The 14,773-nt window shown below is 31.5% G+C and overlaps 2 protein-coding genes and 1 long non-coding RNA gene across 3 annotated transcripts; 1 reads left to right on the top strand and 2 right to left on the bottom strand.

The window, feature by feature from the left end:
• The first annotated feature begins 588 nt into the window (after positions 1–588).
• LOC105793657 (uncharacterized) lies at positions 589–2,390 on the top strand. Its single transcript, XR_001133532.2, has 4 exons — positions 589–778; positions 1,092–1,210; positions 1,512–1,595; positions 1,736–2,390. It is a non-coding gene; the product is annotated as an uncharacterized LOC105793657 (long non-coding RNA).
• Positions 2,391–4,762: 2,372 nt separating this feature from the next.
• LOC105791593 (DEAD-box ATP-dependent RNA helicase 8) lies at positions 4,763–9,601 on the bottom strand. Its single transcript, XM_012619717.2, has 10 exons — positions 8,957–9,601; positions 8,674–8,734; positions 7,913–8,147; positions 7,157–7,395; positions 6,134–6,385; positions 5,869–6,049; positions 5,609–5,697; positions 5,448–5,521; positions 5,228–5,352; positions 4,763–5,101 (listed from the first exon to the last, which is right to left on the bottom strand). Exons 1-9 carry the CDS (start codon positions 9,235–9,237, stop codon positions 5,274–5,276), a joined length of 1,491 nt encoding a protein of 496 aa, XP_012475171.1. The 5' UTR covers positions 9,238–9,601; the 3' UTR covers positions 4,763–5,101; positions 5,228–5,273.
• A 2,908-nt stretch (positions 9,602–12,509) lies between these two features.
• Positions 12,510–14,130, bottom strand: LOC105791592 (LIM domain-containing protein PLIM2b). Its single transcript, XM_012619716.2, has 5 exons — positions 13,874–14,130; positions 13,682–13,781; positions 13,517–13,539; positions 13,341–13,430; positions 12,510–12,875 (listed from the first exon to the last, which is right to left on the bottom strand). Exons 1-5 carry the CDS (start codon positions 14,006–14,008, stop codon positions 12,600–12,602), a joined length of 624 nt encoding a protein of 207 aa, XP_012475170.1. The 5' UTR covers positions 14,009–14,130; the 3' UTR covers positions 12,510–12,599.
• Between the last annotated feature and the right edge of the window lie 643 nt (positions 14,131–14,773).

Genomic DNA, 14,773 nt, shown 5'->3' with positions numbered 1-14,773 from the left:
TTGACTTTTAAAAATTAACAATATTAAAGATAATTAGCAAAAATTTAATTGAAGCAGAGCGAGGTAAGGCAATGATGTATGTATCCAACATCCATGAATTTAGTAGTGCTTTTCAAAATTATATATACATAATGGAGCGAGTTGGGTGGTGAAGTAGAGCATGCCAATTGTGGAGTGGTGATGAATTTAGCAATATTCATCCCATCCTACTTCATTATTATCCCTAGGTGGATTAGTATTTCTTTCTCTCCTACTCGGGTGCTAACGACCACAATGCCGGCATAAAAAAACCCAAAAAAAATTAATTTTTTTTCAGTACCGGTCACCGAGACGCCATAACCTAATAAAAAAATTTTGAACCTAGAAATATTCATATTTTTCAAAAAATTTTACACCGTGATTGACTTGGGTGCCGGCACCGCCCGACACTATAAATTTTAGGTAATTTACGTCATAATTTTTCAAGTTAGGTCATTTTCGTAAATATATATTGGGGGGTTAGTTGGGTAAAAAAACCGGTACAACACTACTTTATTTGCTTTCTTCTTGCTCTCTGCTGAAGTCTATGATTTTTTACTGGAACTTGTACTGATTTGGGATGCATGGCACAAGTTATTTTTTCCTTTTGGTTCAACTCCAATTTGTATGCATCCAACCAAAATCCATTTATTTCTCAGTGCCGAAAGATTAAACCAAAATTTTATCCATTATTCAGGTTACTAACATCACATTTAAGGGCTTCCATCTAAACCCAGCCAAAAAGCTACCTTGAACAGAGGTATTACTATTTTCACCGTCTTCTTTGTCACACATATATATACCTAAAATATTTTTGCTCTGAAAATTGTTCTATTGCCTGGGCTTCTGTCATTGCCAAAATAATTTACATTTTGTTCCTAGCTTGATTGCTTCGTTGAACTTTCATTGATTACAGAATTAGGAAGTGAAAGGCTGGTTTTTTCCATGTATTTGCATGATTGATTCTTTTTTCTTCTTTCCTTAATTTAGGTAATTAACATGTGATGACCCTGTCTTTATGCTTTTTTTGCTGGATCTTTTAATTACAAAATAATTATTTACTTTTGTTGCAGACTAAAACTTCAAGCACAGTAGTTCCAATACAAATAAAGGGTAAAAAATAATTATAGTCATTAAGGGAACTATTGAAGAACTTTTGAAGTGCAAAGAGATGTAAATAACACTGATCCAAGTATCCTTCTCCGCAACTGCTTACTACTTTTTTTTATAATTGATTCCAATTCATGATTTCATTGGTATTGGTTCCTGGTATAATGCTAAACTAATATCATATTTTTTTTACAAGTAACTTTTAAATGAATGTTTACAGAACTTATAAGCTTAGCATTATACCAAGAACTATTCATTCACAGTCTCGCTATGTGTTTCTTAATTATATATAATTCTTATCATTCCTACCCTGTTGTTTTGCTAGATCTCTATCTTTTACTATCTTAGTAAGAAACTAAAACAGATTTTGACATGCTTTTTAGTGCAAGTGATGAAGAATGGTGTTGAAGTTCTAGTTTTGGCAAACCTTCAGTGACATTGATAAATTGATTGGATCAAATAAGGAGGTGAGATTAGTACATCTCCGACAGGAAATCTTGCTTAATGTTGAGAGGAGCTGTCTGTTTTCATGCTTTGTTTGATGCTATTGTTGTTGTTGTGTTGCTTCTATGCTTTTTGTTTTAAATGCGGTGTTTCCTATTTTTAGGTGTGTGTTACTTCATTTTCATCAATAAATGAACCATTCCTGGTGCCGTGTCATATGAGACCACTATGGGAATTGGATAATGGATTGCAAGAGGAACTTGGGGTCTGGTGGGTAAGACCCGCGGAGCTGTGGGGATGGCCAACAGCTTGCTTGGAACCTGGGGTATAGGAATGTGATAATGAGGAAGTTGTTAACATCCTTAATGGTGTTAATGCTAATGAAAGTGGCTCAGCACTGATTCGTACCATCTTCAAATTATTGAAGAACACTTGAGAGATTAGCTTGGTGCAGATTTGCAGAGTCACATGGCCAAGATGCAAACTGCAGAGGAGCTGAAATTCTATATTTTTCACTACCCTCCGTTTTATCGTTGTAGAATAAGGATGTGGTCTGAGCCTTTTATTTACCAAAAAGAATCCATTGGTTTGCAGGGGCCAACAGTGTAGTATATATAATATGAGAAGAAAGGCCTTGGAATGAGCACAAAATAATTGTAATGTCATTTTTAGAAGTCTAAGTGAAAAATAGGCTTTGATAAGTTTTATGGCTCACCTTGAAGATTTATACCTTTATTATTTGGTTAACAACTAAAGAAATACATTTGTAGCCTCTATGTTTTTTCAACACATAAATAGGAATATAATGCGCTTGAACGCACTCGAACCTACGTTTTCCTGCATTGCCAACAATGTCCATGCCAATCGAGTCAAGATTCTTTTTTTAATATCCTTTATTTATCCATGCATGACTTTTAATTTTTCTTGTTTATCTATATATAATATAAAACCAGCTCTTAAGGAGCCTTTAAGAATTAATAAGGATATTTTAGGTAGTACCAAAAAATCAATAAAAGCATTTAGGTAATATAAAAATTAATAGAAATATTTTAGGTAATAGGAGAATTTAGACATTAAAACTTAATAAGGGCTATTTATATATTTTTTAATTTTAATAAATAAAATTTAAATTTTAGTTAATTTTATTTAAGGTATATTCATGGGCTAAGTCAAAAATGGTTTGAGGGGAGCGAAATTAAATTATATATATTTTTATGATAGTAAAAATACAAATTTACCATTTTAATAGTCTATATCTTTATAACTTTTAAAGGATTAAATCAAATTTTATCATTTTAGGGGGCCAAAGTACAATTTTACCATTATAAATTTAAAATTTTGAAAGACCTAAATAGAAATTTTCATTTTCCCCTGAATATATTTACATGTATATATTAATAAGGGCATATAGTTTTAATTTGACTAACCCACAAATAGGAGGGCAACTTTCATAATTATGTTATTTATTATTTTATAACTACACATTGATAGTATTTTCAATTGTAAAAATTAAAATTGGAGTAAATAGGAACATCATCACCCTATAAAAAAATAGCAATTAAAGATTATGAATGTGATTGATTTGAGTGTTACAATTATGATTCATTTAGATATATTTTAGATTAAGTCAAGTATTTGTATTGAGCTTTAATTGTTATGGATAATAATAACACAACAGCTAAAGGTAAATGGAAGGAAGAAGAGAAGTAACATGTTTCGGAAGTCTATTTACATGCAAAACAGAATTGGTAAAGGCATCTTTTTGCTGATTTTCGCAAAAATAATTAAATAAAAAAATACTAATTGCAATGACTTTTATGATTAGATTATTTAGTAGTTCAAATTTTATATTAATGTTCATTTCCGACTTCACTTTATTTAATTATCTTCTCAACTTCAAATTTTCCATCTAATTACATACTGTTTCCTATGTAAATGGCTTCACTCCATCATTTTGCTACAAACCAACTATCACTCTTTTTACATTTAACTGGATGGGAGGTTATCACTAATTATCTCATAACTTAATTAATATTCCTATACATCTCATGTATCATTTCAACATTTTAAGATTTTATAACTTAACTATTAAGTAAGTTTCATTATTTAGCTTACAATTTTTTATTTAAAAATAAAATTATTTTTATATCTTAATTAAATAAAAACCAGACGAGGTTAGTGCTACCAACTTTTTAAGTTTGGGCCACGTAAATTAGAATTTGGACCAACCATAGTTGCCCTAATTTTGATATTCTGATGACAAGTAACTTATGTAATCTCCCAACCGTGTAAAATGTCTTTATATTTTTTTCAAAAAAAGTAATTAATTTTTTTTATTGTTGCAAATTATCAAAATACATCAAAAAAGCCTTTAACTGTTAAAGTTAATCACCCCTAATTTTCTTCAGTTAAAGTCATCACATGTCACAACCATGGCGTGAAATGTGGTAAAAAATAAATCAATAAAATCAATAAAAGTTATTAAAATTTAATAAAAAATATAAGAAAATTTTAATTTTATGAAGTCATAAGAAAATGATAAAAAATGTAAAGAAATATAAAATTCATAAAAGAATTATAAATATTATCATACCAAAAGAAGCATTTTATAATTTTTCTATAACATTTATTGATTTTTATTTTTATCACTTTTCATCACATGACACGTTGTGTTATGACACATTATGACTTTAACTAATCATTAATTTTAACGGTCAACAGTTAAAGTTAATGGTTAAAAGGTCTTTTAATTATTTTTATAAAATTTTATATTTTTTACAATTTTATATTTTTCTAATTTTAGTAAATTTTAAAACTTTTTATTAAAGTTTAATAATTTTTATTTTTATAATTTTTGTCACATGATGCAATGATTGTAACATGACTTTAGACACAATTAACTTTAACAATCAATTATGATTTTTGATGAAAAAAAACTTAATTGCTTCTTTTTAAAAATTTTAAGAGTCTTTTAATTACCCAATTAAGTAAAAAAATATGAGTTTATTTATTTCTTTGTATAAAATTTTGAGGACCTTTTTCACCCTTCTATGTAATTAACCAAATTTCAGCATAACGGGACTAAAACATTATATCAAGCTACCTAATGAAATTACAAAATAGCAATGTCCTAAACATAAAGAAAATGCGAATAAAATGCCTGGAATCAAAGATGCCACAAAGGGCGTCGTTTAATTTTAAATGTCAGATACTTTTATTTATTTAAATGACAGAGACGAGCAAACAAACTGCCAAGAACAAGGGGGAGCATAAATTTCTTGCGCAAGGCATAACCTTAAAATCGAGTCGACGATGATCAGACCAGACCAGGCCAGTATATAAGTAGGTACTACCCATTGGTATGTATACTAAATCGAAGCATGGCTCATATAATTTCTCTACTGCTATTCTGTTGAAATTATGAAATTTAAGAAATGAATAGAAGCATCCAAGGGGTACATAGATAAAGCACCAACTCGCTCTTCACCACCACTAAAGCACCTTGAATGATCAGCTTCATTAACATTACCTGACAAAAACATAAACAACTGTACATCAACTGACATTATATTTATATCGCACATCAAATACTAGAACATTCCGGAAAACGAGAAATGCATTTACTCTAAAACTGATCATGTGGGTCGTTGCTCACCATTTGTTATCACCTTTGGGCTAAAACAAGAAACACCCGCAATAAATCACCGGCAGTAAATAGCCTGATCAATATGAGGAGGGATTTGCTTAATTTCGGTCCCAAGTTCTTGTTCAATCCTATACCTGTTAGAGAAGATCATATGACATTGCAATGAATGAGGAGAACCTCAATGTATGTAGTGGTATAGTTTCAAAAGGTTAGAGAAGCAGTAATATACAAGTTAAAGCGGTCCTCGTAAGTGATCAAATTCACTGCTAATCCAAGATGACCAAACCTTCCTGATCGACCAACCTGTACAGTAAGAGGATTGGCAAATTAAAAAAAAAAAAAGAGATAATATTGCAACTTGAAAGAGCGAAAATAGGTTGATCAACATACCCTATGAAGGTATGTTTCTGAGTTCTTGGGGAAGTCAAAGTTTATAACAACATTCACAGCTTGGATATCTATACCCCTTGTGAAAAGATCTGCAACAAGTAGAAAGACATCATTAGGAACTTATTCTTCATATATTGACAGCCAAAGAATGCTTATGAAGAGAAGAACTGTTTAGTGCACTGGCATCGCTAATTAATTCCAAGGAAACTAAAATTTGAAGTATCTCATATCCCTCGAACACAAAGCATGGCACCACATACCAGTACAAACAAGGTTCCTGCATGCACCATTGCGGAAATCATGAAATACTCTGTTACGATGATCCTGAAGCATTTTTGCATGGATATAAAAGCATGAGTAGCCAAGCTCTGTAATTTTCTTGGCCAACAGTTCCACCCGATTCACAGAGTTGCAGAAAATGATTGATTGGTTTATTTGCAGCTGAAGATAAATAAATATCACAACTCATCCAAACAATGCAAAGAAGAGAAAACTTGATAAGGGTTTATATAAGGTCAGTCAAACCTTAGAGAAAAGAGTGTTTAGGCAGTGGACTTTCTGTCTTTCTTCCACAAAGGCATAATATTGTGTAATACCCTTCAGAGTAAGCTCATCCATAAGATTAATAATATAAGGTTTCTTTAGGTATCTGTCTTTAAAGTCCTTAACGGTAACAGGAAATGTGGCAGAAAACATCAAAATTTGACGATTTGGGGGAAGAAAACATAGCAGCTGCTCTAGAGAAGGTTGGAACTCTGGAGACAAAAGTTTATCCGCCTGAAAGAAACAGAATCACAAAATCAGATTTTGCAGATCATAAAGTTAAAATCAAGCATAAAGAAGACAAGGAAAAGAATTAAATACTTCTCCATTCCCCAAGTGTCTTGCTTCCTTTTGCAGACACTTGTAGGAATTATTATAATAATTATTCAATCACACTTCAGAGTTAGTTCCAAAACTAGCCTTTATATAAAGATAAGAAGTTAAAAAAGAAAACGGAAACAAGACGACAGAAGATAACCAGAAATGGGGACTCTGTGTCCTAGTGAAAGTGAATATAGACAGCAAACTGAGAAATAACCACAACCAACTTCAGAACTTCATAGCATATTGGCTTAATTTTCCAAACAAAGTTTTAAATTATGAATGATGGAGGTACAACCTTTAACTTACAAATAGGAACAAGTATTTGTAATAACATTAAATTCTTTAAGAAACAACCCAATAATTATGCAGCCAAAACAGTTGCTAGAATATGGACCTTTGAAAAGAAACCTGGAAACTGTAAAATCAAGATAACCAGTATTAATAATTGCCCTGCCAGTTCAATTTTAGCAAATATTTCCAAACTGTAAACCTGAGGTGACCAGAACCCACTTCTCATCCCACCCAAACAAAAATGACACAAACCATAAATTACCATGAAAGTTCTTTCCTCCATATCTATCAAAAATAATTCTAACAACATCATGTTCTCTCAAGTTTAACTTAAAAGGAAAAAACGTCAAACTAAAATAAAGATACAGAGAGAAACCATCCAATAATTACCTCATCCATGATGAGCATTGAACAATTTTTCAAAATGCAAACACCCTTTTTAGCAAGGTCTAGTATTCTGCCAGGGGTTCCAACCAGTAAATGGACCGGTTGATACAATCGCATAATATCATCCTTGAGGCTGGTACCTCCTGTTGTGACCATAACTTGAATTTGTAAATGCTTCCCGAGTTCCTTACAAACTTGTGATGTCTGAAGAGCAAGTTCTCGCGTTGGAACAAGTATAACAACTGTGCAAAAAATACACATTTGGTAAAAGCAAGAAACTAAGCAGATGATTAGTGTAAATAAAAAAGCCTGGTGTACTAATAACTTAATGAAATGGAGAAGGGAATATGAAATTAACTCATATTTCAAATTACAGCAAAAGGGTCAACAAAGAACTTAATTTGGAAGGTTTCAGAAAGATGAGTGAAAATTTCTGCTTGGACTGATGGAAAAAGTTGCACCAACTTACAAAATGGACGACCTAATGCACATGTTTAAGGAACTGCTACAAAGATTTGATCGTCAGTCAACTAAGTCCGTCCATGCCAAAGCCCATAAATATCAGTTAAAAGAAATGAAACAAATGACACTCACACTTCTCCAATATCAGATTGACAAGCAGATCAGACAACTAGAAGAACAATAAATAATTGAAATGGCCAAAGAATCCTACTTTCAGTACCCACTGCCATTTTATTGGGCTTGAATTGGTAACACAAACACACACAATCAAGAAATTAAATGTAGATGAAATCTAACCTTGAATAACATTGTTATCTTGGTCAATTTTTTCCAATGCAGGAATGCAAAATGCTGCAGTTTTCCCAGTTCCATTTTTGGCTCTAGCAAGAATATCACTTCCAGTTAAAGCAATGGGAATACTCTCTTCCTGAATAGGAGATGGTCTTTCAAAGCCCTTCTCATATATTCCCATAAGAAGTTCACGTTTCAGAAAGTAGTCTTCAAATTCATTTCCTTTGGTAGCTGTCACATCCTGGCACAAATTTAATAGGCAGATCAGTACATAAGCATCAAAATTAAAATTTTAAAAAATATCCAAATACCAACAAAAGCACTGCCATGCCCTGTGTGAAATTTATATCAGAGAAACAAGATGGAGTGCTATCGAGGATAAAGAAATGCAATTGCAGGCCTAAAAATGGCCCTTTGTTCAGAAGGCCTCAACATCAAGGAACTAGTATCAGTGTCCTTAAGTTATAATCTTTGGAAACTGTCCATTCAAAATCATATACCCTATAGGAAATTAATGAGTAATTCACCTGCATTGCCTAAATAACATAAGCCAGAAATTTTTCCTTCGAGAATTTTCATAGTTTAACGAAGGTATGGCAATTATATATAGCGAAATAAACAAAGCCAATGCTACAATTTCTTTAACCATAACTGGTAAAAGCAGAAACTTCAAGGAATTTTTAAAACGATAGATAAGCTATGCAATATTATTAAAAAGGTTGTATTAACTTCAATATCTACTCGATTAATATCATTAACAAAAATACCTCCGTTTTGTAGCGTGTATCTGATGGTGGCATCTTTAGCCTTGCCTTCCAATCTTGTGAACTGAAAGATGAAAAAGAATGTAAAACCGTGCACAATTCAATATGAAATACATAAAAGAAAATTCAATAAAAAATCAATAACTGTAAACAATGCACAAGAAATTTAATTTGTGAAAAAAAATATAATTATGAACATTCAATACGTAACATGTACAAGAAAATTAAATAAAAATTAATCACAAATGCAATTAAAAAGAAGAAAGGAGAAGAAACAAAAAAGAACCTTGAGTCGACGGCTTCAGATTGTACGGTCTTCTCGACCTCATCGGCGACAGTGGAGTCATTTCCGCCGGGCAATTGGTTTCGTCTGAGCCACTGCTGTTGATGTTGTTGCTGTTGCAGATGATGATGATGATGTTGCTGTTGTTGAAAATGATGATGATGATTCTGCACCAAATTTCTCTGCGCATACTGCGGTTGCTCCGGCCTCGATTGAAAGCTAGGGTTCGCGTTCGCTCCGCGGCCACGGCCGAGCACCGATGGATACCTCCCTCTATTATTCATAGCACGGCCCTAAACTCCCCAAAAAACAAACAAATTCTAAAACCTAGGAAAAAAACAGAAATCTATATATACAACCGCAAAAAAGGAAGTTAAAGAGTGGAGTTTCTTCCAATGGGTTAACGCCGTAAATAGTGGCAAAACCGAGGGTCGTCCTACGAAACAACGCTGCTAGGGTTGGTTAGATGAAGAAAAAAAAACCGGTTAGATGGGAAATTTGAAATGAAAATGGTGGGTGCTGCTGCGCAGATCTATTGAGAAAATAATAATACAAAAAATATATATATATAACTATCAAAGGGTTTTTGAAGAAATGGAATGATTTTAGATTTCTTTTCTTTTCTGTTTTTGTTTGTGGGAGAAAATTTCAGATTTTAAATATCTTTTTATTAAAAGGACAGCGTTAATTTAGAGTTATTCATCCTTCGGACATTTTTAAATCTAATGTCATTTAATATATAAAATTAAACTTTTGTTCATATTTATAAATTATTCAGTTCATTTCATTTTACACTCCTCTATATTTTTTAAATTTAATATTTAATATTTTAGATTGCTTTTATTAAAATTTTAAATTTAGATAATTTATTCTATGTTTTAATTCTTTATATTGTATTGTATTGTATTATTATCTATTTAATATATGCGATATAAATTACATAATATATAAAAATAAAATAAAATATATTACAAAAGTATAAAATGAGTAAGTCAAATCGAGTTCAACCTTAAATATTGAAATACAAATTCAAGTCATATTTTAAATGGATTTAATTTTTTCTAAACTCATTTTTGAACTTTATACTTTTATCTAACTCATCTTATATTTTAAGCGAATCATTGAGCAAATAGTTCAATTCATAAACAAATCTTACCAATTTATCTTTGATCCATCCATAGTTTAGGCTTATTCATTATTGGACTTGTGATTTGTCACATCAAGCACTTTAAATAATATTATGGATCACCTACAAGGGAGAAGCTAGAAAATTTTACAATTTTAATAATCTATATCTTTATAATTTTTAAAAGATTAAATTAAATTTTTATCACTTTTGGTGGGGCTAAAGTGTAATTTTTACTATTACATTAAAATTTCAAGAGGTCTAAATGAAAATTTTTCATTTTAGGGTGGTCAGTGCCTTGCAAACCCCGCTGGATTCGCCACTAGTCACCTAACTATGGGTTAAATTTTTTTCTGGTCTCTCAATTATGATTTTTTTTTTAATTTGGCCACTTAACTATGAATTTGTTTCTTTTTTGGTCACTTAACTATTTTTTTTAATTGGTCACGCAACTAATCTAGATTTTTTTTTGCCCATTTCCATTTATTGCATTCGCAGGAGGGTGATGTGGCAATAGAAAATTCGATATAATAATAAATATAGTCATAATTTAAAAAAATCAACCCTCAAAATTTACAAATGGTGGCAATTTAATCTTAATTTTAATTTTTTTATTAAATTTAATAGTAATATTAAATAAAGAAATAAATAAAAATAAACCACAACCCACCGTCCCCCCTCGCTTCCCTCTCTGCTATTGCTGGTGCTGCGGTAGAAATAGACCTGTCCATGGGCCGGGCCGGGCCGACCCGGAAAAAATTTCGGCCCGCCTCTTAGGCCCGTACCCGGCCCAGCCCGAAATATGAGCCTGAAATTTTGCCCAGGCCCGACTCGTGAAAAAATAATAAGCCAGGCCCAATTTTTAATAAACACAAAAAAAAATTTTAAAAATAAAAAAATAAAAATATTTTTAAAGTATTTTAAAATTAAAAAATAAAAATAAAAAATATATATTTATTATATTCGGGCCGGGCCAGGCCGGGCCAAAAAAGTTGAGCCCGAGCCCGGCCCATTTTTTAAACGGGCCTCATTTTTTTGCCCAAGCCCATATTTCGGGCCTATACTTTTACCCGAACCCTCCCATATTTTGGACGGGCCGTCGGGCTGGGCCGGACCGCCCGGCCCATGAACAGGTCTAGGTAGAAAACCAAATATTTTATCCCGCTAGAAATATGACTAAAATTTTCAATGGAATTGTTATGTTGATGTAATAGAACCTAAATTATTTGAATACCAAACCAAAGTGAAAGAAATTTTAGAAGCACAATTGACTTGGGAAATCTATTACCACACTAAGAATCACTTTTTGTAATTTTTTCCCATACATTTATTATTATATTTTTAAATATCTTTATGTAGTTTTATATATTTCTTTAATTTTTTAGAATTAAGAACAAATTGAGATCATTTATCAATTTTAAGAGTTAATTTTTAAAATACGACTAAATCGATATAATATGTAAAAGTTGAGGGCTAAATTTATTATTATACTAATTTTTAACTACCACATCACCCCGTTGGTGCAGTTAAAAAAATCATAATTAGGTGACAAAAAACCCATAATTGAATAACTTATGGTATAATTTATCCATTTTATTTTTATTACAATATTAAAGAAAGGAGAGTAACAGTATTTAAATCCATGTGATCTAAATTCTAATAAAATCTTAAACTCATTTTCACTCAAAATCTAAAAAACAACAAATTTGAACTTTCCCACTTTAAAACATGAAGGAGAATGTAAAGAAATTGTTGAAATCAAAGTTTCAAGAGGTAAAATAAAAGGATTATGTTTACTTTGTCATTTATTCATCCAACAACTCTTCAAATCTCCACTCCAAAAATCCAAGATTGAAATTTGATTTTTTTTATTTGTTTTTCAAACTTGTTTAAGTGGAAAATGTATTGAAAATTTAACTTACCAAATACAACTAATTGAATTGAAATCAATATTTGAGAGAAAATGGATGAAATTTTGGTGTAGAAACCAATGTACCTCCACAAATTTAAATATGAAAATTTTGCTAAAATGCCCTTGGGTAAATGACGACATAAGGACCTCTTTTCTAGCTAACTCTAATCTTCAGCTCTAAGACATTGACTCATACAATTTAGTCCAAAAACCAAAATTCTAATTAATCACTTCCATCTATTAATGCAACTTATTAGCTCTACTAACGTGAAAATCTAAAATCATGCTCATTCTCAGAAATTCCTGGAAATGATTTGGTTGGAAATTTCGAAACTAAATCAAATTCCAGTCACAAAAAAATTGAAATCACTAAAAAAAAGAATGCATTGCAAATATCATTACATATATATATGAAACAAGTCAATACAAAAACAAAACGTGAACAAATCGAACAAAATGTTCAACTTTAATGATCAGATGATCTATCACCCATTCAAACAATATCAAAAGTTAAAAAAAAAATAGAACTCTAAAATATTAATAATAAAAAGAACAATGTTGGGATGTTATATATAAACCATGGTGGTGTATTAAAAATTTGTAATTAATTAAGATTTGTCTTCAGAGTCATCTTCATCAGTGGCGGTTTCTCGTTGATCAGCTTGGTTTTCAGCTAATTTTGGAGATGCAGAGCTATTGTTTCTCTTGTGGGAAGCCGCTTGGAGGACATGGGCGTAGTTGCCTTTCACCATGAAAAGCTGCGCAAAATGGTGTTTACAATAGAGGACCCCATCCAGAGCAGCATAAGAAGAGTGTGTTAATGCGCACCCTCCATGGGCACACCTAAAGCATGTCTTGTGGAAACATTCCCCTTCCATTGTCACCTATCAATCGTTAAATTACATATTAATTTTATGCATCATTACATAAATAATTTTACAAGTGTTGATAAATAAATATCAACTGCCACACTTAGAGATTAAAAATCGTATAAAAAATAAGGGTTGAAAGTTTCAGAGTGGGAGAGAGGAGCTCCCTCTCTTTTCTCTTAGCTTCCTATTGTGTTGAGAATGAGTGTCCTCAACTAAGTCATGGGGAAATGTTTATATAACCCTAAGGCTCATGGGACAAGTTTGGGGCTTATAAGGGTTATGTGTCAATTGCATATAGTGCACGCGTTTGTAGTCATGTTGCATTTGATGAGGTGAGATGTTGATGAGAATATTTTCAAAGTTAACTGATCGAAATATTTATTTGTAATAATTAATTTAATGAGATCTTCCCATTACAATGAAGACATATAAGAAGGATAATTAATGAAATTACAATGAGTTGTTGAATTTACAAACCTTTTCCAATGGGTACACTGTCTTGTGGCATGCAGCACACTTGTCTTGGGTTCCACAAAACAAGGATGAAAGTTTGTTTGGAGTCTTCACCTAACAAAGAGATATCGAGTATTGGTCATCAAAATACTAAATGAGTCTAATCAAAGTGTAAAATGTAGAAAGGCAGGAAAATATACCTGATCAATTTGCCTTTCCTTTGCTGCAAAAGTGATAATCAAGAAAATTAAAGTTGTTAGCTACAGTAGGGTCAAAAACGAATTTGTGCAAAGAAAAAAAAAAGCTTTCCAATTATGGTCATCAACAGAGAAAGAGAGAAAAAAAAATGGGTATTAGTTATTTACATGTTTGGAAATTCTTGCTGAAATTGCCAGATTCCTTAAATAATTGCTCAAAATGAGGCTTGCAGTAAAGAACTCCATCCATAGAAGAATAAGTACTCATCTGAGAAGGACAAAATACATATTTTACGTGAATTAAGGAAAAGAAAAGAAAAAGACAAAATTTCAAAAGGGTTTAAAAATCAAGAAATATACCACAAGGTTTCCCTTGCAATGGCTGCATTTGAAGCAAGTTTTATGGTAAGGAACTCCTTCAAGAGTTAACATATCCACAACATGAACGGTCTTGTCACAAGCCTTGCATTTGTCCAATGTTCCGGTGAATGCCATTTTCGTTTGAATTTGAGAAACTCTTTTGAAGATGTTTAAAAAAAAAGAAAAAGAAAAAACTAAGCACTGAAACAACAGGTCCGAGGAACAAGGAACAAGGAACAAGAAAAGCAAGCTTGCCCTGTTGTCGTCTGTGTAAAAAATAAAACCCTCTCGCTCTGTTTATAAAAACACTTATATATATCAGATTATAATGGAATTTTCATGCATTTGAGGTGGCGATTGGAGGACACGTGATTGGATATCCCGACATTTATGTGGGAAATTTGGGATGTTAATGTCTTAAACGTGGATGGAAACCCTGTTGAACTGGAGAGAAACAAGGCTCCTGCTTTTTGACCGCCAAATTTGGATGAAACAACATATGAGCTAGCTATTTTTTGCTAGCATAGCAATCTATTTTTTTATTGAATTAAATAAATTTATCTTTTAATTTTAACAAATGTATTGCAATGTTGAGTAAATCAACAATACAGAAATTTTAACCATTGAGTTCTTGTTTTGTTGAAGAATTGATTCACAAAATAAATAATTGGTTGAGCTGTTAAAAGAGCCATTGAAATTTTGGTACATGCCTTTTAAATAGTTTATTTTAAGTAAGATTCTTTTTTTTTTATTTGTATTTGATTTAGTTATTATTTCAGATGAAATTATGTTTATGTTAAGAGTTTTATTTAACTATAAATTAGAAGGTAAATTTGACTAGAATGCCTCCTTTCTAGTGACATATGTATGCTATTGGTTGGGAATTTAAATTTTACTATA

The sequence above is a fragment of the Gossypium raimondii genome, chromosome 8 (assembly GCF_025698545.1).
Source record: "Gossypium raimondii isolate GPD5lz chromosome 8, ASM2569854v1, whole genome shotgun sequence".
Classification (NCBI taxonomy): Eukaryota; Viridiplantae; Streptophyta; class Magnoliopsida; order Malvales; family Malvaceae; genus Gossypium; species Gossypium raimondii.
The sequence above is the reverse complement of the archived record's forward strand: the minus strand, read 5'-3'. Positions and strand labels throughout refer to the sequence as shown.